Consider the following 23285-nt stretch of genomic DNA (forward strand, 5'->3'; position numbering starts at 1 on the left):
GCTGAAACCTTGCCTCAAGCCAACCAGAGCTGTTGGTGGGCAGGCTGAGGAGGTGCCGGCACAGCGGAGCCGGCCTGTTCCTCTCTTTCTCCTGTGCTCACCAAGACGGCCACCAGCAGGGGGTCCGCAGGCAGTGGTAGTCCCACTGAAGGCTGCTGAAGGGGCTGCATCCGACACCTTCCGTGGCGATCCCTGTCGCTTTGGGCCCCAGCTGGCTGGGCAGGGGCCACGTGTGTGGGAAGGCCCTGCCACGGCTCGTGGGGAGTGGTGTGGGTAAGGCCAGCGGGCACTTAGCCTGGGGATTTCTGAGGAGCAGTTGGACATCAGAGCAGGGGAAGCAGAGCACACTGGTTTCAGCTCTGCCAGCACTTGTGGATTTGAAGCCCTGAAGATAGCCCTGTGTTATCTGAGCCACTGCTGCCCTCAGACCGTGCTCAGAATGGCAGACTGTGGAGACGGCGAAGTCGTGTGTGCTTTATCCCAGCTTCCCAGGGGAGGTGGAGTCCTCAGCAGGACACGCAGCGCCTGTGTCTCTGAACCACATGTTGCCCCACGAGAGCATGAGGAAAGCCTCGCCTTCACGTGAGGTGCTCCTTGTGCTGCTGGAGTTCCTTGCGTGGGGCCTGGCACGCAGCATCCTCCAGCGCTGGCCGTCTGGCCGGGGCTGAGTCAGTGTAGTCGTGGGAGATGAGAGTACCAACTCGAATGACCATCCCACTCCACAGCATCTGGCGCTGGTCCTTCTCTTGTCTAAAGAAGGACCCTAGAAACGTCTAGACAATCTAGAAAGCATGATGCAATGAGGAATGGAAAGTGAGAGGTCACAGTGAGATGATTTGGGGAGGAAAATCAAGAAGATGCCTAGAAGGAGAATTGAAGATTCTTTGAGAAAACCCAGCTTCCCAAGTAGATTAACAAGCCATGGAAAAGAAGCAATATTAGCTGAATCTCCGGAGCTTTAAGGGCTCCTGAGGCCAAGAACCAATAACGACCCCAACCCCACAGAACTTAAGGTTTCAAGCCCTGGCCAGACTGGTTTCTTTTAAGACATTTATTTAGAAAAATAACCCTTCCCTACCCCTCCTCCCTCTGTGCCATGGGACTTGGGCGTTATGCTTGACATAGCTCGGGATCCGGCCTCCCACCCACGTGAAGGTCCAGCCCACGCTGCCGGGCGGTTGGCCACGCTTCGGGAGGCCGTTCACACGTCCAGCAGCTGCGTCCTGTGTTCCATCCCGGTCCAGGCCTCCACCTCCGGGTCTCCGGGTCGAGAGAGGGCGCTGAGGGACGAGGGCCGCTGGCCACAGTCTGCGTGCCCCTCCCGAGGCCTGGGAGCAGCCGGGGCTGGGGGCTCCGCTCTCTCCCGCCCTCGGGGAGCTCAGGGCTGGAAGCGCGGGGAGCTGACGTGAGGCTGGTGGAAGGCGTGGGCGCTGTACACCACCTCGGGGGGCGAGGGCGCGCCGGGGGCCAGCACGGAGCACAGGGGCTCGTGGCTGCTCAGCACCGACGTGAAGTACTTCACCTCCTCCGTGAGCTGTTTGATCTCCTTCCGCAGCGCTGCATTCTGTTTCTCCAGGTCTTCACTCTCCTGCGAGCGGAAAGGATGGGCGTTGCAGGTTAATGTCAGCGCTCTGCAAGATTGCGGGGGCGGGGCGGGGGGGGGGGGCGTTGTGAAGCGGGAGTCTGCGTTAGATTTTCACTAGCACAGCCATGGAGAAGGGCATCGGTGATTTTTTCTGCACATGCGAGTGTGCACGTGTGCATATATATTTGTATGTGTCCTGTGTGTGGATGGGTGCATCTAGAGCACACGTATATTTGTGCATGTATGTGCATAGCTTTTAGCTTGAACCATATGAAATTGCTACTTGTCTGTTTTGACCTATAAGAATGGCGGTTTCACATGGTCCCAACTAAGAGAGACGTGTGTGTGAAGGCATGCGTGAATTTGCATGTGTGCTCCTTTGTGCGCAGGTGTACATGCATAGATCTCTGTGAGTGTGTACGAGGGTTGAGAGCGGCAAGTATATGTCGAGGGAAACCGGCTGGGAGGCTAGAGCCCAGCAAAAATCAAAAAGAGTTTGTGAGACCGTCTTAAACTAATTTCAGTCTTTTCCTCTCTATGTTATACGGTGTCTTCTCCTAACGTTACCATTTGCATTTAGTCTTAAAAATGGAGTCCACGGTTAATTGTCTACTTCACCCAGATTCTAGAATGTTTAGGGTATTTCTAAATAGTAAATAGTCAAACTCCAGCACAGCGTTCGATTCCACGCCATTCTGCTCTTCCAGCAGCTTGTTCTGTAGTACTCTGGGTGTGTCCCAAGCACCTGTGCTTCCTTTTTTCCAGAAACACCTTTCCCCTGTTGCTTAAGGGAACCATCAGATAACATGCTAATCAGAAAAACTCAGGGTAAAGAGTGCTAATTACTGATCACATCATTAATTAATCAACAATGACACCCTGGTAATTAGCATTTACTGGAAAACGATCCCACCTTCAGAAAACCCAGGGGAATTTCATTTCCAATGTGATTTTAAGGTTCACATTCCTTGACTCAAATAGACCTTCTGGGCTAATCATTGGTACCCACAGAGGAAGGAAAAATAGCACTGGAGATGCAAATAAATTACATTTCAGTTCAAAAAGCGACCTAATATTTGGAGTCCAGATCTTATTTTTCTAGTTCTGTTTCACTTAGGTTAGTATTTTCCAAACTTGCTGTATCATTAGAATTAATCTGAGGGCCTGATAAAAATATAGTTCCAGGCCCTTCCTCAAATCTAAAGATTTGAACTCAGTGGGTTTGGGATTTTCTGTGAATTCTGGGAATCTGAAGTTTTAACAAGTGCCCCAGATTATTCTGATGATCAGGCAAGTTTGAAAACAATAGATATTAATGTTAAATATGGTAATAAATTTATTTTAATTATTCAAGCACTTATTAAGTGCCTGGCCTAGAGTATGAACTCAAGTGTTTGTTGATTGGCTGCCTGATGACATCAACAGCTGGACCAGAAGTTGACTCAGAATTACAGTGGGGAGTGAGCAGATGTGAGATAACTTGACATTTAAAATTTGCCTTAGATAATCCATCAGGAGCATAAGCTACAGGTTAATGAGAGCTTGTTACACTGCCAATTGCCCTAACCCATGCACCTGGGGGTTCTTTTTAAGTGGTAGAGGAGAATGTGGCCTTATCCATCAAGCCAGATTCCATCCGTTTGTACAGAACAAGTGTGAGCGTGCTCAGCCTCACCCTGGCATTTCCTGTATGTGGCACTGAGCTAGAAAATGTGCCTAGGTCGGTACAGAGAAAACCCCCATCTCTAAAATGGGGTGGGGGAGTTGGGATACCAACAGCCATGATGATAGAGTCAGGGGCGTGGGCTGCCGCTTCTGCGGGGTGTGACCGGCTCATTCATCTTACCATTTGGTTGTTTCCGGGCACATCCCAGAGAGAGGGCATCCCCTCTTTACCAAAAGGTAAGATAAAGCAACACATGAGACCGGGGGGTGTTGGTAAGACGGGAACTGGGGGCCGGGAGTCCTGGCCCCTTCCTCTAGCCCTTTTCCTCACCCCCTCTGAGAGTTTCCACTGGTGACAACGTTTACTGTAAGTTCTGTGCTCCAAAGAGCCTGGGCAAACCCCGAGGCAGAAGGGAGGGGTGGGGTAGGCGGGCCGCAGGGACCAATCGCTCTGACCTTCTCTCCGCCTAGAGGCCGGCCCAGCTTTCGGGAAGTGACAGCGGGCTCTTCCTCCCTCAGCGAGCCCTGCTGAGCTCTGGCTTTCTCCTCTCCCTCTCCCCGCCCTCCTGGGAGATCCCAGAGCGCGAGGAGAGCATTCATAACCGCCACCGCCTCTAAGTAGAAAATAACCAACTGTGACAAGAAACTCGTCTTTACCTTGGGAAGCAAGACTGCTTCCCGCCAGGGCCCCAGAGAAAGCAGTACTGCCAGCCCAGGGGACCTGCCGCCAGCCAGACACTTAGCAGAGGAAGAGTTTGACTTCGCTCGCAGAAGGAAGTGGCTGATCTGGGGTTTTCATCCCTCCACATCCCCACCTGCCACTGCTTGGTCCACTCTGACCCTCCCTGGGGCCGTCATGCTGTGGAAGGGGCTCTCACACGGGGACAGATGGCAAAGGTGGCCATGGGAGCAGGTCTTGACCCAGAGGTACCATGATCACACCCCTCTAATTTCCCCCTGAATTCCCAGTGGGGGCTGGAAACCAAGAACTCAAGGGGAAAAGGAAAGTAATGTTTAGAAAGTAAATTTTGGCTTCTAACATGCATGTCTTCTCCTGTGATGGGGGAGGGGTGAGCCTGCCCTTGGGCTTCCAAGTAACCTGCTTTTTACTTTTTGGAATTCATTTAGGCACTTCAGGCTCCTCACAGTAACCCTCTGAGGTGGCTATGCAAGGCCAGCTGCTATTATCCCTACTTTACAGATGAGGCCAACTGAGACCCTGGGACAAACCTATTGCGCACACCCCCCAAAATTATTACAGGCTGGTGGCAGCAGCTGCTAGGGCAAAGGGCTAGAGATTCACCTCAAGACACCTACTTTCTCAGAGGGCCAGAAACTTTGAGTGATTCATCCAAAGCCCCATAACCATGTAGGTGCAGAGCAGGGCTGGGCTCAGGGCTTCCCCATCCTCAGCCCTATGCTCCTCTTAACACACCCATGGCTTCTCCTGAGAGACTTCGTGACTTGCGGTCTCTGAAGGTCACTAAGATCAGTAGCCTTCCAAGAGAAAACTGGGTCTTGCTTTGGGTGATCCTTAAACACAGTACAAGAACCCTGAGTTGGTTACACTCTTCCAATCACAGAGCTGATCATCGCCTCCTGACCTGAGTTGGGAGGGAATCTCCTGTCCAGCTACTCTGTGAGAGGGTTAACTCGGGGCCAGACCTTCCCCAGATGCACAGTGAGGTCCGAAATATGTGACAATGGTGGGCTCCATCAGTTAACTGTGGACAGGGGTCCTGGTCCTGGGTCCTGGCTCGGTGACTCCCTTTCCCACTCTGAGCCCCAGTTGCCTCACTTTAAAACAGGAAGACTGGACGAACACAATGATTCTCAGCCTTGGTCACACGCTGGGGTCAGTGGGATCCCTGGAAAGTTTTAACAGTATTGATGCCTGATTCTGATTTAATCCGTCTGGGTGCACCTGGGCATTGGGCTGTTAAGGGCTCCCCAGGGGATTCTAATGTGCAGTGAATGTTGAAAACCACAGGATCAGAAGATCTCCAAGCCCTCTGCAGCTCAAATATTTCAGATTTTAAATTGACTACCTGTGTATATTAGCCAACCAGAGCCTCTCTAACTGTTGGGAAGGAGTAGGTGTGTTGGGAGCAGAGGTACATAGACTCAATTTATATGAGAAAGATTAGTAGAAACCAAAATTTTAAAAGAATAATCCAGTTTGATTTAATAATAACTAACATTTATTGGGTGCTACCATGTGCCCGATTACATAATTACAATTATCATTGTATTTAATCTTTGTAACAATCCTACGTAGTAGATAATATTATTAGCCACATTTTACAGAAGAGGAAAACCTAAGGTACAGAGAAGTTGAGTAACTTGTTCAAGATCACACAGCTTGTCAGTTGCAGCACCAGTGCTTGAACTGAGACAGTCTGGCTTCAGAGTCTGTGCCCACCATGCTCTCTTGCCTTTGAAGTCTGTTTAAATCTTATGATACCTGGTAATTATCTCCTGTGAGGCCTCAGCCTGGTTGACTTTCCAATTTCATCTTCCCTCTTTTCCCGCCTCGTGCAAATTGAGTTGCTAATGTTCACAGTTCACACTCACCTGTGAGGTTACTTGATGCCACCCCTACCAGGAACCACAAGCAGCTTGGGGGTGGCTAAGGAGGAGGCTTCTGGGGGTGTGGGAACATTCTGGGAAATTCCCTAGTGGAGGGGCCAAGTAACGGGTCACTGTAGAGCGCTTGAATGATGGGGAATCCCCAGGTGGGTCCCTTACCCACAGGGAAGCCAGTTGGGACCAAGGCTGAGGACAGGCCCTGACCCAAGGCTCTGGCAGGGCCTCTCCAGGCCTTCTGAGCAGGGCTTGGTCCTCCTTCCTGCCAGTTCTGGTTTGTGCCTTGACCTTCTCCTTGAATTTTCTAATCACACTTTCCAGAAGGGTGAAAATAGTCCCTGTGTGTTTCCTCCTCAACAGAACATGCAGTCATTTATTGGCAAGGTGACCTTTCAGCTCCCACCCACACTTCAATGCGAGAGTAGTGTGTCAAGCTCATGTCCCTCACACCCAGTTACTTGTTCAGTCTCCAGCAGTTTCGGACCCCTGTCCCCCATGCAGACATAGGGTGGAGCCCAGGTTTCCTGGAGGAGTCTGTGAACTGAGAGGTAGGACACATCCCAAGCCATAGTGGGATCTATGCCTACCTTTGCCCTGAATCCTGGGGAAATTAACTCCAACTCCTGTTCCTCACCGGATGAGAAGAGAAGAGGAATCACTAAACCACAGGTCTTTGCACTGAACAATTCTGGAGAAATCTTCACTTTCATACCTAAAGCTGAAGCTCCAGGGCCGCCAGCACCTCATCATCCACTGATGTTTAGCCACGTCAGCCATGCCCCTCAGGCCCCTGCCTGGGTTCCTCTCTCCTGTTCTTTGGCTTTCAGGGCTATGATTTCATTGACCTCGTGTGTGAGAAACACTATAGGTTGGCTCACTCAATATCTGTTCCAAACTCCTTCCCCCTGCTTTCCTCTAGAGAGGCTGGGAAAAGAATTCCTCAATTACCCAGCTTCCCCTGCAGGTAAGTATGACCATGCGACAGAGTCTGACCAATAAGACATAAGCAGAAATGGGGGGGGGGGTAGGGGGTAGGAAGGGAGGGGACGAGCTTCTCTCCTCAGGGAAAAAGGCAGAGCTTCACCAGACAAAGGCTACCCTCCCTGGACACGGATTGATGCCTGGAGGTTCAGCAGCCATTTTGCAGCCCTGAGGATGAAAACTCATCCACATACTGAGGATGGCTGTGCAGAGAGAAAGAAGGAGCTTGGTTCTTTGACAACATCCTTGCACTATCCCTGGACTGTCTACTTCTGAACTTCTTAGTATATGAGAAAAATATAAAATACAAATGGTGACTTGTTGATGCCTCTGTTTGATAGTTTTTCTATAACTCATAGCAGAATGCAATCCTGACTGATACCTCAAGCTAGAAAGGTTATCACTAGCAAGTCCAATTTTGAAAAACAAACAACTAATCATTGCCATCAACATCAAGGTTTGAATTGTTTGTTTTGTTTTAAGCTGCCGGGCCTCTGAGACAGACTGTCTGGGTATATACCCACAAAATTGCCCCAAATTCACTGCACACATTCCACCACACGCACCTGACAGGCTTCAAATGTCACTGCTCCCTGATTCTCAACCCTGGCTGTACACTGCAGTTGCCTGAAGAGCTATAAAAAAATCTTAATTCCTGGAGCTTCCCTGGTGGCGCAGTGGTTGAGAGTCCGTCTGCCGATGCAGGGGATACGGGTTCGTGCCCCGGTCCGGGAAGATCCCACGTGCCGCGGAGCAGCTGGGCCTGTGAGCCGTGGCTGCTGAGCCTGCGCGTCCGGAGCCTGTGCTCCGCAACGGGAGAGGTCACAACAGTGAGAGGCCCGCGTAACGCAAAAAAAAAAAAAAAAAAAAAAAAATCTTAATTCCTCGATTTCACCCCTGACAGGTTCCAATTTAATTGTTCCAGACTGGGTCTCAAGCATCAAGATTAAAAAAACACTTCCCAGGTGAGCTTAATGAGGAACTAGCTTGACAATTATGTCCATAGTGGATTCCTCTTTAAAATAATATAACAATATAAATATATACAATGTTTGATTTTGTTAAATTTATTATATCATATGTTATATATTTATATATTTTTATTTTATTAAATAATTTTATTGTATAACATAGTATGAATAATATAACTATAATATAAAGAACTTTAAAGAAGGAGGAGGACATTTCTAAGTCAAAAATTTTTTCTAAAAGTAAATGACTGGGTTTCCCTGGTGGCACAGTGGTTGAGAGTCCACCTGCCGATGCAGGGGACACGGGTTCGTGCCCCGGTGCGGGAAGATCCCACGTGCCACGGAGCGGCTGGGCCCGTGAGCCGTGGCCGCTGAGCCTGCGCGTCCAGAGCCTGTGCTCCGCAACGGGAGAGGCCACAGCAGTGAGAGGCCCGCGTACCGCAAAAAAAAAAAAAAAAAAAAATTAATGACTGTTCAAGGCAAAGAATCATATTTGGTGAAAATTTCAAGTAGCCCAGGATAGTTCATTCTTACAGAAAGGTGAGAGGTAAGGCACTTATTGGAATCTCATTAATGATAACTTTATCAAATTAGTTGTCCTTTAGATTGTTGAGCTCCATGAGGACGGGAGCTATCCTTGTCTTCACTGTTTTGTCCTCAGTGACTGGGACTGTGCCTGGCACATAGTAGGTGTTCAGTAAAATCATGTTGCTTGATTGCCTACTTGGAGTCCATAATAATTTACTAAAATCTGAGACCTGCATTTGAAGGGTCTGCTGTTTGTGATGTCCATGAAATTCCCCAGGGAGTGCTTAACCAAGCATTTAAGTACTTTTATAGCTTCTACTTTTAACTCTAGGATAGTTACAAGTGAGTGTAAGATATTCATTTTCTTAAAAAAGGCCCAGTCAAACCCCTGCTTTTGTTCCCCAAACTGAAGCTATGGAGTGGGGACAGCAGAATCACACCACTGTGAGAACCCTGCATACAGTTTCCCTGGCTTGAACTTGACCTGTCTGAACCATACCAAGCAAAGGAGACTTGACCAGTGGTGGTGAAAAGCCCAGCCAGTGAAACCGTTAGCGTTCTTTTTTTTTTTGGCATGTAGGATCTTAGTTCCCCGACCGGGGATCGAACCTGTGTCCCCTGCGGTGGAAGCACGGAGCGCTAACCACTGGACAGCCAGGGAAGTCCCTTTGTGTTCTTAAAGTTCATATAAACAACTGGAAAGTAGGGCATATGTTTTCATATATGATAATACATCTGATATCTTTACCTGATTGATTTATAGGAAAATGCCAGCCTCTCTGCATTAAGCAAATAAAGTCTTCTCTCCAATGCAAAACAGACAAAAAATGCACTATTGCTTTGTTTTTACATTTCTTCAGAGAACAAACTCTCAAACAGCCCAGTGAGGTGTAATTGCTTCCCATTTTGTAGATCAGAATTTAGCTTCAGATATATCTGCCCCCACTCTGTCCCCACTGAATCTGAATTCATTCTGTTGACCCTCCCCCCACCCCCACCCCCAATCTGGTTCCTGCTCCCTGCAGCACAGTGGCCTTTGTTCCTGAGTTCCTCCTCATGTTCCACAGTCCCAGGCCCCACAAGGCATCTTTCTGACCCTGACAGGCCCCTCACGGTTTGACCTGAAGTCTCTGCAAGAGAACATCCTTTCCCCAGATCTTCCCAGGCTCCTTCTCTTGACTCGTATTTGATCTCAAATGTCAGGGCCTCAGAAAGACCTTCCTTGATCACTGTCCCCATCCCTGTCCCTAAGTCACTGTCAATATTGCACTATTTGGTTTTCTTCAAAGCCCTCTTCCCTTTGTGTGATTAGTGAAACAATAAATAACGATTGGTCAGTTGATTTTCCAGTCTGACTTCTGGTTGAACGTAAGGTCCCTGAAATCAGGGACTTAGTCTGTCTTGTCCCAGCTGAATTCTCAGCACCTAGAAAAAATGCCCGTAGGAGGCATTTCACATATACTTGTACAGCAGAATGAATTATTTCTGCTGACGTGAGCTCTAGTACTAGGAGTATGGCCTTTGCTTTTGTCATTTTCTGGACCTCCCCAAACCCTTAGCAATAAGGCATAGTCTTGTGCCAGCTGAATACCTGGAAAATATGTTAGTTACAGAGTTATCTAGTGCAGGAAATTGCATTTTGGTACCAGGAATCTAGCCCCCTCTGCTTGGCTCTGAAATTTATTACTACTCTTGAATTTTCCTAAGAGCTTTAGGTCACCTTCCTTGGTTCCCCTAAGTCCAGCGTGACCAGATGTTTACAGGGACAGTCCCAGTTCATAGCTACCCTCCTAGTGTAATTTTTACTAGTGCCTCTTTTCACTCAAAAGTGTTCCTATTTGGATGATAAATGATAAGATCTCCTACCAAAGCCTGCCCCCCAAATTCTAACTCAATGATACCCTCTCTGTTCTCATCCTCGATTTCTACCAGAATTCACTCAGCGCTCTATTTGATCTTTTTTTATGTCTTTAAATAAAAAGTATACAGTATAACTAAAGACATTTTTTAAAAAGTATACCCACCCATGATCACAGTCCTCTAAACGTGACTCTTTTCATTTGTATATGTTGCCATCTTGTCCTTTTTAACGAACATGGATACTTATTTTTATAAAATCTCAGAGTACATATACAATTTGTATTTTCCTTTTTGTCATAATTTTGTCATACTTAAAAAATCACCATAATTATTCTTTTAATGGTGACATCAACAAATAGATGATCCACAGTTTACTTAACATGGCTTTCTAATGTTGGACATTTTGGTTGCTATTATAAATAATGCTGCAGTGAACATCTTCCAGTTCATGTAAGTATTGCTGTAAAAGGGTTATGTAATATATACAATGTCATCGGCAGTGAATGTATATATTAATTTTACTACAACTTCATTGGGATTTAGGTGTTATAATTTTAAATAATTTATTTTGCCAACTAACTTTTTGAAGGTTTCTTAATTTCATTTTAATGTTACAAGTTATCAATTACCAAGAATAAGATTTCTGCAGGTCTATTCGCTAGTACAGCATTCTCAACCAAGGACAATTTTGCCCCCCAAGGGAACATTTGGGAAGATTTAGAAATATTTTTGATTTTCACAACTAGAGGGGTGAGGTCGTGCTACTGGCATCTAGTGGGTAGATTTTACATTTTACAGTGCAGGGGGCCAACCCCCTCCCACATACACAACAAAGAGTTGTCCAACTCAGAGTGTCAATATTGCTGAGGTTGAGAAATCCATAGTGTGTATTGTTTGCACAATCAGAATAGAAAATTGGGTTATTTTCATTTTGGTAGGAAAAAATGTTACGTAAGCTTTCGGTTCATAGCCTTTGCCCACTTATCTATTGGAGTCTTGATGTTTTTCTTAAAAAGAATGTTCTTTCTATAGTATAAATATTAAATCAAGGGGACTTCCCTGGAGGTCCAGTGGTTAAGACTTCGACTTCCAGTGCAAGGGGGAGCAGGTTCAATCCCTGGTCGGGGAGCTAAGATCCCACATGCCTCACGGCCAAAAAACCAAAACATAAAACAGAAGCAATACTGTAACAAATTCAATAAAGACTTTATAAATGGTCCACATCGAAAAAAATTCTTTAAAAAAGAAAATATTAAATCTGAAATTATTTAATTTGACACAAATATTTCCCCCAATATGTCATTGTCCTTTTGATTTTGGATTACAACTTTAAGACCTTTTTTAAATAAAGGAACATTTAAACTTAGCCCCTCTCAGCCTGGGACTCTCTGCCTTTTTCGTCTCTTGCTGTGTGCTTGGGTTTTGTTGCTGAAGAGTGCCTAGGCCGTTTACGTGTCCTAGTTAATGGCCTACTTCTTGGCTCACCCTTTGCAAAAGGACATATGAGGGCAACACCATCTGCCGAGCAAAGTCCTGTTCAGCAAAGTGGCACAAAAACAAAAGCAAGAGGTGGGAAGGCAAGAGGTTTGGGTTCTTGGGTGTCCTTAAGGAAGACATCAGTGTCCTCACTGGTAACACAGCAGGGTGACCTAGAGTATCTCTGAGTTTCCTTTTAATTCTGTGATTCCATCAAGAATGCTGTATGACTATAGTTTTTGTTATTCCCTCCACAAGCTACCATGTGAACCCATGGCAGGATCCTCTACAGATACCCCACAATCTGAAGGGGACTTTGTCCTGTGGAATCAATCTATGGAACCCCTTAGGACTCAGAGGGCCAACCTAGTCCTACAGAGGAGACTAAGGAAAACCCCAGAGCAGCTTGGGGTTTAGAGAGACTCCCTCATCCTTTCCAAGAGAAAGTAGTCTGGTAGCTGCTGAGAACAGCTTCATGAAGACTTCACCTGAATGGGTGTCGTCAATTTCTGACCTGGGACATGTAATCCCATTAGACAGAAATTCCTTATAATGCCAAGACTGGTGAGAAGCTGGCCTCCTTTCAAACATGCCTCCCGTCCATAACCATACTGACCCATTGTCAGTAGGACAAGCAGTTAGGGCTGGTGAATTCCTTAGTGTGTTTTTCCTTCCCAAATGAGAATAGTCTAATTTTTTATTCTGATTTTTTAAATGGTATACATTCATCATAATAAAAAGAATTACAGAACAGTACCAGGAATAAGGTGAGCTATTCAAAATTCAACCACTCAGAAATAACCATTATTATCATTTTGGAGAATATTCTTCCAGACATCTCTTTATGCATGCAAACATGCCCTCCAAACCACAAATTTTACATCAACGGAGTTATACTCTGCATACTCTTTGTCACTTGCTTTTTCTCTCAGTGCTATGTAATTGACATCTTTCTGTGTTGATAAATACAGATCCACTTAGTCATTTTTATTGCCAGCATAAAATTCTAGCATATGAATGTGTTGTAATATACTTAATCTCCAGTAGTTGGGTATATGTCCAGTTTTATAGTATTGATAAAGTGTTTACTGTTCACAAATAATGATGAATTGAGCATCTTTGTGCATCAAATTCCTGTAAGTGGAATTGCTGCACCAAAGAGCAAGATGTTAATAGTTATCGCTACACAGCTTTATTTAAAAATGGTCTCAATGGCTATATCAATCTATTGCTTAGAGACGTCGTTAATTTCTCGACTAGGCCTAATGATGGAGGAGGAAAAGTGTCAACTTTGGAGGATGTTTCTAAAAGAACAAGAGAAAAAAATTCAGGAAGAGATTCAAGGAGGATCAGTTAGGGAAGATGAATACATCTTCATGCGAGTCCAAAGGAAGAGGCTGTGTTGCCTAGTGGTTAGGAAGATGGGCTCTTCGGTCAGACAGACCTAGTTACAAGATGTATGACCTCAGACAAGTTACTTAACCTAATACAATTAATATGTTTTTAATAAAAAGAAGTTCATAGCAATAGAGGCCCAAGAGAAATGGCTCTTTTCCACAGAAAGTTCACTGATTTTACACTGAACTTCTTTAGGGTGGAACTAGCTAAAACATACTTTCTAGCTTTTTGTTTTGTTTTATTTTATTTTATTTTACCTGTGATTTCTCTATGCCAATAAATCTTATGGCATGGTCTCCCAGAGAGAGAAAAAAACTGACGGAATGAAAAAGGACCATGAACAGGCTTCTCTCCCAGGCCTTCCCAGAAAACCAAGAACAACAGTGTCTCTTTCTAAGAAGGCCCAGGAAGTTAATATCTTTGCTGAGCTTCGTTTCCTCCATTACTCAGTTTTCCTCCAATTGTAAATACCTTATTTCTCATAGCAACAACTTAATTTCAGGCATAATTTACACTCATGATGTTTGTTACATATGGCATTAAAGATCTACCCTGGAACCTGTAAATCTTTTTCTTATTTTAAACGAATGTGAGACTCCTTCAGGAGCCAGCCCCAGGCAAGCACCTGTCCTACCCCCATCTAAGTACCGGAAGTTCCAGCTCCAGATTTGGCCCTGTTACTGTACTTTCATTCCAGTTCCACCCTCAAGGCCAGGTCTGACTTGTCAACATCACAGCTCTCGGCTAATATTGCTGTCTGCCCACCACCCCCTCTACTTTTAGCCTTTTCATGAACAAAGCTTCTCAACTGATCTCAACTCTCCTGCTAACCTGGGATACAGACTCAAAATCCTTCCTGCTCCAAGGCACCAGAGATATCCTACAATTACCAGGATAACCACACAAATGAAACTGGTCTGTCATCTCTTACTAGCGCTGGAGACCTTAGGATTACTCATTACAAATCCCAGCTGACAGTTGGTTGTCCCAAAGGACTGAGATATTTATGTAGGATGTTCAAGGGATAAAATGTCACAGTGGAAGACTATTCAATGTTTGAAATCAAATTAGAAAAGAAATCATCCTAATGCATATGTAATAATGATCGATATTGGGAATTTAAATATTTACATTATAAAAATAAAAGCACATGATAAAGACATCCAAACTATATAAAAAGGTAAAAAAAATGCAAAGTATCTCTCTCCTGCTTTAGACCTTTTGTCCTACTTTTCAGAAATATATATCGTTAGCAATTTTGGGGGGAAACCTATTTGAAAATTTTAAAGTTTATACACATATGCACATATGTTTTTATTAAAAATATGCATGGGAGACAACTATATACCATACTCATACTTTTTCACTTAAGAGTATAGATAATCTTTTCAGATTAGCACATCTGTATATAACTCGTTATTTTAACACCTTCGTGGTATCCACTGAATGAACAAACGATAGTTTATTTGAGTCCCTTACTGATGAATATTTAGCTAGTTTCCAGTCTTTGCTATGAAAAAACATGCAGCAATGGTTATCTTTACATGTACATAATTGTGCAATCTGTGGGTATGTTTCTAAACAGACACCTAGATGTAAAATTGCCGAGTTACAGTGTATGTGCACTTGTAATTTGGATGGACATGGTCAAATTGCCCTCTAACGGAACTGTACCCACTTAGACTTCTAGTAGTGTGTGGTGGTACCTGCTTATCCATCACCTTGGCAACATGGTGTATTAGCAACATTTTTTGTCTTTGCCAATCTGGCAGGGGATCTAACTGTTGCTTTGTCATTTCCCTAACTAAGTAAGGTCTAGCACCTTTTCCATATTTATTTGCCATTTATTTCTCTCTTTCTGTAAATTGCCTATTCCTAATTATCGCTCATTTTTTCTTTTGGGTTGTTGAGCGCTTTCTTATTCATAAGAGCTCTCATACATTAAGCAAATATGCCCTTTTTTGGTCATTTGTGTTGCAGGTATTTTTCCCAGTCTTCACTTGCCTTTGATTTTGCATATTAGGTACTTTGAGCTGTATAGACACTTTCACTTTTCATGTATAAAGGTAATGTATATCAATCTTTCCCTTTATGGCTTCAGGGTTTTGCATTTTATCCGGAAAAGACTTCATTCCAAGATAAATATTTTAATGCTAATTTTTTCAAATTTCTTTAATCTTTTCCCACATTTAATCTATGTGTGTGTTGTATAAGAAATGAAAACTCTACCTTTTTTTTTTTTTCTTCAAATGACTAGCCAGTTGTCCCTATTTATTTAGTCCCTACACTATTTATTGAATAATTCATCTTTCTCTCTCTGGTTTGAAATGCCATCCTAGACATTTTGCATCTGTACTTGTGTCTTAGGAACTGACATATGTATTGGGGTCTTAAATTTGAGCTTGCTTGGGGGTCTATTTCTGTGTTCTATTCTGTCCAATGTTTTGTCTTTTCCACACTGCTTTGAAATCTATATTTGTAATTCACTTTAATATCTTATTCAGCTAATCGTCTCTAATTACCCTCCTTCTTTAGAATTTTCCTGGAAACTCTCACATGGTTATTTTTCTCCAGGTACTTAGAATAGCTAATTTCATTTTCCTCCAATACCCAGAAAATCCTAGCTTATTAAGATCATATTAAATTAATTCAATTTCTAAATTAACTTAAGGAAAATTGCTATCTTTACATAAGGTATATCTTTCCATTTATTTGAGTGTTTTTTTAATCACTTAGAATAATTTTGAAGTTTAAAAAATTAAACCCTGCATATTTTTTGTTAAATTTACTCCTTCCTTCCATTTGCTGTTCTTGGTATTATAAACAGAATCTTTTTTCCTATTAAATTTTGTAATCTAATTTGCCTAGGAAAAGTTATTACTTTTTGTGTTAACTTTGAAAGCTGACTGGATTCCTATTATTTTTCTTAGTTTTTCAGCTGATTATCTTGGATACACTTATTAGCTACTAATATCTTTTGAAAGTGAACGGGTCAAGATATGACCTCCTTTTAATCAATGCCTTTACTATGCCTAATGGACTCTATAGTTGACTGCGGGAGAAAAGGAACTGAGTGTGATGAGTGCTGTTTGAGACACCAACCAAAAGAGAATTAAAACAGAATGTGGGAGAATTCCTGGTAGTCCAATGGTTAGGACCCCCTCATTTCCACTGCAGGGGTCATGGGTTCGATCCCTGGTCCAGGAACTAAGATCCCGCACACCATGAGGTGCAGACAAAAAAGACAAAAACAAAGCAAAAAAACCCCACGGAATGTGGACTTTGTTGATAATCACAAGTATGAAAAGAAGCACCTGATTCAGTTTATGTGAGGGATAGTCAAGGCCAGAGATGTTATATCATTGGCATGAGGTTAAACACATTGCTGAAAGCAGCAACTTCCCCACTCTGCTATTTCAAAAGCAATCAATATACAGTGTTTTGGTGTAAACCACTTATAGGATAGATACTGAAAACGTTAAATAATAGGTATCCCACACTCTCACTAGAGAAACAGGATAATTCTTTTGGTATTTTAAGAGAGAGAACAGTGACAAAGTTGAAACCGAGAAATCAATGTTTATCCCAGCATATATGAGGCTAGCACACTGATACAAACTTGGTACTGTACGCTCAGTAATTTCTAAACCCTGGTCTTTAACGTCTTGTAGATGAGTCCTATGGCTATGTCTGAGGGCCAGAGAATGGTTCCAGAGCCTCAGCATGTGGAGACAAGCACAGAAAGGAGTGAAGAGCAAACCAAGCACCCAACCTTAAGAATGCTGGTGGTAAAGTAGAAGGTTTTCTACCTGAATCACAAACGTAGTTAAGAGGATAATGGATGTAGAAGATGGGTGACGATTGTCTGAGAGGAAATGAACATTTCAGATCACAGCCAAACCCTCTGTTTGATGGTGGCAGATTTACCTGTTGCTGCCAAAAGCTTCCACCCAAAGTCAAGAAACATAAGCCGCATTGGTTGCAACCCTCAGGCTTGCTGTGTAAACTCTGAGGTGTCCTACTCACTGGGCAAAAAGTGAAGATGAGTGCCGGGGTGCTCAAAAGAAAGGAGTGGGGAGGAGTTTGTGTCCAGGTGTGGGAAAGATGCGAACATTCTAGAGACTGAGGCTGGGGGTTTGAGTGTGGATGCGGTGACTACATGACTGGGGGCTCCAGGGACCCCCAACCCCCAGAGATTATCCCAATAGAGCCATGACTAGTATAATCAGATGGGCTAAATCTTCTGGTTCTAACTCTTGTCTTGCAAAGAGAGACAGATTAGTTAGTGTTGAAAACCTTGCCACATCAAAGAAACATACATGTCACCCTCACTGATACGTCCCCAAGGGGTTGAAGGAAGACCAGGGGGTTGAATTTCCAGGGAGACAGTGGCGCAGCTCGAGATAAGGAAGACTCCTCTGCTCCTGTTAGGAGGCAGGGAGCTCTCTATCATTAGAAGTGACCAATACACTGGGAACCATTTCCGGAGGGTGTTGTAGAGAGTGTCAAGCATCAAACGTGTGTCTGAACTTTCCAGCCTTTAAGAAATCTTTCAGCCCTGAGATCCTGTGATTTATATATAAGTATAAATTCATATACATAAAATCTTAGTTGTGATTATCGTTTCTTCTAATAATAACTATTATTAATATTACTCTTATTATCCTCAAAACTTTTGAATATTTATGATATGTCAGTGACTGACGCTTGACCTCTTTATATGCACTATCTCTATGAGGTAGGTAGTTACTGTCCCATTTTCCTAATAAGAAAACTGAGTCTAAGGGAGGTTAAGAACATCTCTAAGGTCTAAGGCGGGTCATACGGATAACAAATGGCAGAGCTGGGGTTCAAACCATGTCCTTATGACTGTGGCACTGCTGAGCTATACTTAGTTTCCAGGGTTTTTTATTTTTTAATATTACAAACTTATAAAGCTTATAGCATATTTCCAGTCTTGGGACATTGTCTACTTCTACAAAAAGGTAGGTTTTATCCTTACTAATTTCTATTTATTTGTTCATTTGCTTGCTCCAAAGAATATTGCATTAGAATCAGACTGCGATGGAGACAAGTGAGTGATCCTAGATTTTCAAGCTTAAAATAAAAAACTGGAGTGTTGTGAGCCCCTAAGCCATAATGAAATCATGGAGAACATATAAGAAGCAGGGCCACCACCAACTTAACATTTAGACCACTGATCACAGTCATCAAAGAGAAGAACAGACTTGGTGTTCATTCATTCTTTCTTTCAATTCAACAAATATTCATGAACATAAAACTACATTCGTATGCAATGGAAGACATGTTGAATACATTTCAAATGAAACACGAGCATCCAATCAGAGATCTTGGTGCAGCCTGCTCTCTGCTTCCTTACAAGGCTAAAAGCAGCATCTTTTTACCTAAAACTACATCTTACTTTTTCTTGACAGGAATAAAACAACTGTTCTTTAACTGGCCAATTACCAGGCTAATCTTTCAAATAACCATAAGCATATTCATTTTTGGTGTCAATTGCCCTTTTTACCATTGGAACGAATTACTGGGATGCCAGAGGTTTGGGAAGGGCTCAGGAGGAGGGACGAGAAGGCAGAGGTGTCAGAGGAAGGGCTGAAGGGACGGAAGAGGAAGGAGCCAGTGAAATAAAAGCTGGTCGAACAGGGAGCAAATTGAGGGGCAAAGCGAAGAGAAAAGAGGTGGTAAGGTGTGGGAGATGAGGAGGAAGCTTTGCTTTATGAAGCACACAGCCAGAATTTAGAAACACTGACCAGGATCTTGGACTGCTGGGAGAAATGCAGTTCAGATCACCCAAGGCGCCTGCTCAAGCCAGGGATCAGGGCTTCCCTAGAAAGTGTGAGACTGGAGGCAACTCAACCAGGATGGTGACCATCCCAGATACGTGCACCTGAAACTGTATCTTTCACAGACCCCTTGGGATATCATCAAAATAGAAATTTCGAAATCAAACCTTAATAATGTTCAGAAAAGAGGTATGGGGTGCAGCACCCTGTGGACCTCCTTGTCCCAAATGCAAACCTCAGGGTGGCTGCCCAACTGGCCTCCCGGGGGATGGGACTATATGTGTTCCCAGCACTGTGGGACAATGGGCTCCTCTACACCTTCTACCTTCCTCCCAAAGGCAGTCCTGCCTTCTGCTCTCTGGGTTCATGAGGGATGGAGCTGTCTCAGGCTACCCCATCTCTTAGCATGTAGATCTGCCTTCCACCAGTCTCTGGGCTGCCAACACTCAGCTCCTTTACTCCTCGTGCCCTCTTGGCACTCATTTCCCTTTCAGCCTCCTGGCCCATCCCCTGTTTCGGAATCTTCTCAATGCACTCACAGGAGAGCCTCCCCTCCCCGCCTCACCTGCATCCCTCCACCAACTCCCCCACATACACATCCCCACGCAGGCAGACTCAAAGCTATGGTCCAGGAGTCCACAGGCGGTGGGGAGCAACGCCTACGGCTCAAGAGGGTGAAGAAAGGTCTGAACACTCACCAGATGGAGGGTGTCAGCTTTCTGTGTCTGCCTCTGCCTGCTCTTCTGGGCAGCAATGCGATTTTTCTCCCTTCTCTGAACTTTTCTCACATCATCAGATGAGTCCTGGGAAGCAGAGATGATGAGAATTAGGGGAGTCTAACACTCTCTTCTGAGTGGAGGCAGGCTCTCATGGTGTTTGATATCCTGCTGTCCACCCTTCCATTTCTTCATCTTTACTTGCCCGTCTACTCCCCTATTTACCAAAAGGCTGAACCCAAAAGGGAACTTTTCTCCACACTCTGTTACACTCTCTTAGGTCTCTATAACTTTGGCCAAAAGATACAGGAAGAGGGCAAAAGAGCTTGAGAACTCAATAGGGCCGTATTTGGAAAAAGATGGTTAAGGCGATGAAGTGTGTTTTATCACCTCTCCTCTTCAGGTCTGCTCCACCCTCACCCTCTAACTTTTGGCCTAGAACCTTCTTGCTATTTTTTTCCCCAAAACTCTGTTAAGTACCTACTATGTGCTAGCTTCTGTGCAAGTGCCTTTTCTCAGAGGTGCTCCTGTTGAATTCCCCAATTCTGTGAAGTTGATACGATTATTTCCATCTTATACATGGGGGAAACTGAGGCTCAAAGAGCTTGCCCAAGAGCTCACAGTAATCTGAGAGTTACATCTTCCAATGCTAAGTCTGATGCCTGTCCAAGCCACCCCCGCCCCTGCCACCACTACCCTCCTTGTTTGTACCCCTTGTGTCTTCTGCTGTGCCCATGGACCGAGGTCCCTCTCCCAGATCTGCCTCTTCTTCCCCTGCATTCCCTTCATTATGCTCAGTGACCTTGATATCCCCCATGGCCCTGAGCACAATGCCTAGTACAGACTGGAGACCAAGAACAGTTTTAATGGTGGAGATTTCCTGGCCGCGGCAGATAGTGGATGGGTGCTTAGGAGGACACAGGGAAACTTGGGTGTTCTCTAAGTGCACCCCACAGATGGGCATGTGCTCTACGTGCGCAGAGAGGTTAGCTCCGGCTTTCCCCCAGATGCTGCAGGGTAGGTGGGGGAATCTGAGTGAAACCCTTCTGTACCTTCGGCCCTGTCCCCTCTCACGACCCCACAGGCTAGAGGGACACAGTTCCTCGGGCAAGACTCTGCCCACCAAGCATATGTCTCACCAATGTGCCCAATACTTCCAGGCCATTGCAGTCGGAGGGCAATTGGTTAGATAGGAAGGAAGTGCTCTTTCTCTAAGGGGGATGGGGAACGAGGTTACCAGGAAAGCCATGAGTAATTTCCTTCCTAAGAAGAGTACAAACTTCCAGGTAGTCTGAACCCCTCTGATACCATCTTGAGCAGAGGACTGGATTGTTCGTCCTCTAGAGGTCTCCACTAGGACTCCTTCCTACCTGCTGCTCTCCCGTTAGATGTTGATGACAGAAGCTTTAGTATATGTTTACATACTGTTATTTGGTCTGCAGCATTTTGAAAGCCTTCTTGGATATCCAGGCTAATGAAAGAATGCAGTTTTTAAACCACAAAGTTGGATAAGGAATTGTCCTCCACTGATGTATTAGATGAGAAGGAAGAGGGCTTCCTATCGAGAGGGCTGTCGAGGGATGTAGTGAGGAGAAAGCCCCAGGAGCTGCAAAGGCAGCCAGGGTGCCCCGTTTTTGTTTTCTTGTTTTTGGCAACCCTCAAGCTGAAAGCTTTTGAGGTGGAAGTCACAACCTAGACTCCCAATGCTCCCAGAATCTCCACCTTCATCTCTCTGGTTTCCCCAGAGCTGAGCTGAGCTACTAAGGAATGTCTCCGAGTCCCCAGAACCATCTCCTGATTCATTTCCTTCCTCCCCCAGCCCTCTCTCCGCCACCCGTGCTAGGAACAGTAGCCATGCCCAGGAGGTAAGATAGATCCTCTGAGCTGGCACGGGGTCCTGCTCCTTTCAACTTGCTCTTCTGCCGCCTTTTACTTTACCCCCATCCCTTTCCTCTCTTGTCCTGCGGGCTGTCTCCTGGGCAACCATCTAGCATTCAGGGTGTGCGTGCCCGTAGCCCGCGTTAAGACTCCTCCTCTCATTTTGCTGCCTTGGAGAGAGGTAGACTCTTTCCTCTGAGAGACCAGAGTTCTTTGGTGCTAATTCTCCTCTTGGCTTCCTCGAAAGCTTCATGGGGTGGGACCCCAGGTGAGGTGGAGGCGATGCGCACCATCGGGGGATGAGGAGGACATAATTTGGCAGGATGGGTGGAAGGACGAGGGTCTCCGCCAAGATGTACAGCCTCACTGCAGATCCTGTGTCTTTAGTCTAACTCCTGCCACCAGCCATCTCCTGGCCTCTCAGCTCCCGGGGCAGGCCCAGGCAGCCCGGCCCTCTCCCCGCCCTTCCCCGGAGAATCAGAAGGCAGGAGGAGGAGAAGGCAGGACCCTACCTGTTTGCTGGGGGGCGGAGAGCGGCTGAAGCTGGAGTCACTGCTGTCGGAGCTGTGAGGCATGGCTGCAGTCTTCCGGGCTCTCCACGCAGCCCCTCGCGCCTCTGGGTTCTCCTGTCCCCAGCCGGCCTCCCTTCCTGACTGCTCCCGGGCCACCAGCCCACCCCCCCTCCGCAGGGCCCTCCTCTAGCCCGCCTTGCAGCCACCTCTGACCCCAGCGGCCTCCTCACTCTGGGGTGCAGAGGCTCTGCTCCCCACAGGGACATGTCGCTTGCTTTGGGGCTTGCGCCCTCTCTCTCTCTCTCTTGTGGTTTCTGGTAACTCGCGCTGGAAGTCACATGGGCGGAAACTTAAACAAGTTAGAAGTTAACTTGAGAGAAAATACATATCTGGGAAAAGACCCACAGAATTATGTGAAAGAAAGAAAAAAAAAATACACAAAACCCCAGATACCTTTTGGCAGTCTGAAAGAACAGCTCTCTTCAATTGATGGAGATAAAAGAGAAAAACAGCGGAGGGAGGGAAAAACCCCAGCCAGAATTAGCAGGTCTGTCTTCTGTCAACATGGGCAGAAAGGAGAGGACAGCAAGGAAAGTTTCCATTGTCACCCGACTTGATTTTTAAACCAAAATAAAGCAGCGGGGCTGGGATTTCTTTCTGGTTTTCACCTGAAAACAGCTGCCGGTCCTGTCTTGCGGGAGGCCTTCCCCTTTCCCCTTGTAGCCCGGCCTGCCTTGGGGTGGGCTAGGGGCGAAGGGGCCCAAGGGCACGGTCCTTTCCTGACTATCAGACAGAAGAGACTGTGGTAGGTCTGAAAGCCACAGGGGCCGGTCTGGAATTGATGCTCTAAACGCTTACTCATCACCTATGCCTCTTGGCAGGTGCTGTCTTTAGAGAAAAGATGCCTCCTCTGTTGAAGGTCTTTCAGGGGGTCAGGACTGACCTGGAATCTTAATGATTCAAGAAGGTCACAAGGTCAGATCCCAGAATGGAGAAACAGTTAAACACACACACACACACACACACACACACACACACACACACACACACACAGAGTGAAATGATCACTGTACTTGGAGTCAAAACAACCAGGAATTCTGCCTCTACCACTTAGTTTGTCTGTGGCCTTGGGTAGCTCACTTGAACTCTATACCCCTCATTATCTTTATCTGTAAATGGAGAATGATAGAACCTGCCCTGCCTACCCCTCAGGGCTGTTTCAAGAAGCAAATAAGAGGATTAGTGGATTAGAAGGCTCCCAGCAGACTATAAAATATGTCGTGAAGTCAGCTGTTACTTGTCTGGCCGTGAGCATGTTGGACTAG

General features: G+C 45.3%; 1 protein-coding gene across 1 annotated transcript; it reads right to left on the reverse strand.

The window, feature by feature from the left end:
• Window positions 1-1036: 1036 nt before the first annotated feature.
• On the reverse strand, window positions 1037-22196 carry BATF (basic leucine zipper ATF-like transcription factor). Its single transcript, XM_004314967.4, has 3 exons — window positions 21961-22196; window positions 19553-19657; window positions 1037-1588 (listed from the first exon to the last, which is right to left on the reverse strand). The coding sequence occupies exons 1-3, from the start codon at window positions 22021-22023 to the stop codon at window positions 1379-1381; spliced, it is 378 nt and encodes a 125-aa protein (XP_004315015.1). The 5' UTR covers window positions 22024-22196; the 3' UTR covers window positions 1037-1378.
• Window positions 22197-23285: the final 1089 nt, after the last annotated feature.

Source organism: Tursiops truncatus, chromosome 2, assembly GCF_011762595.2.
Source record: "Tursiops truncatus isolate mTurTru1 chromosome 2, mTurTru1.mat.Y, whole genome shotgun sequence".
NCBI lineage: Eukaryota > Metazoa > Chordata > Mammalia > Artiodactyla > Delphinidae > Tursiops > Tursiops truncatus.

Coding starts and splice junctions, on each gene's coding strand:
- BATF (XM_004314967.4), bottom strand. CDS start 22,023: ATGCCTCACAGCTCCGACAGCAGTGACTCCAGCTTCAGCCGCTCTCCG. Junction 19,658..21,960: donor CTCCGCCCCCCAGCAAACAG/GTAGGGTCCTGC, acceptor TCTGCTTCCCAG/GACTCATCTGATGATGTGAG. Junction 1,589..19,552: donor AAGCTGACACCCTCCATCTG/GTGAGTGTTCAG, acceptor TTCCGCTCGCAG/GAGAGTGAAGACCTGGAGAA.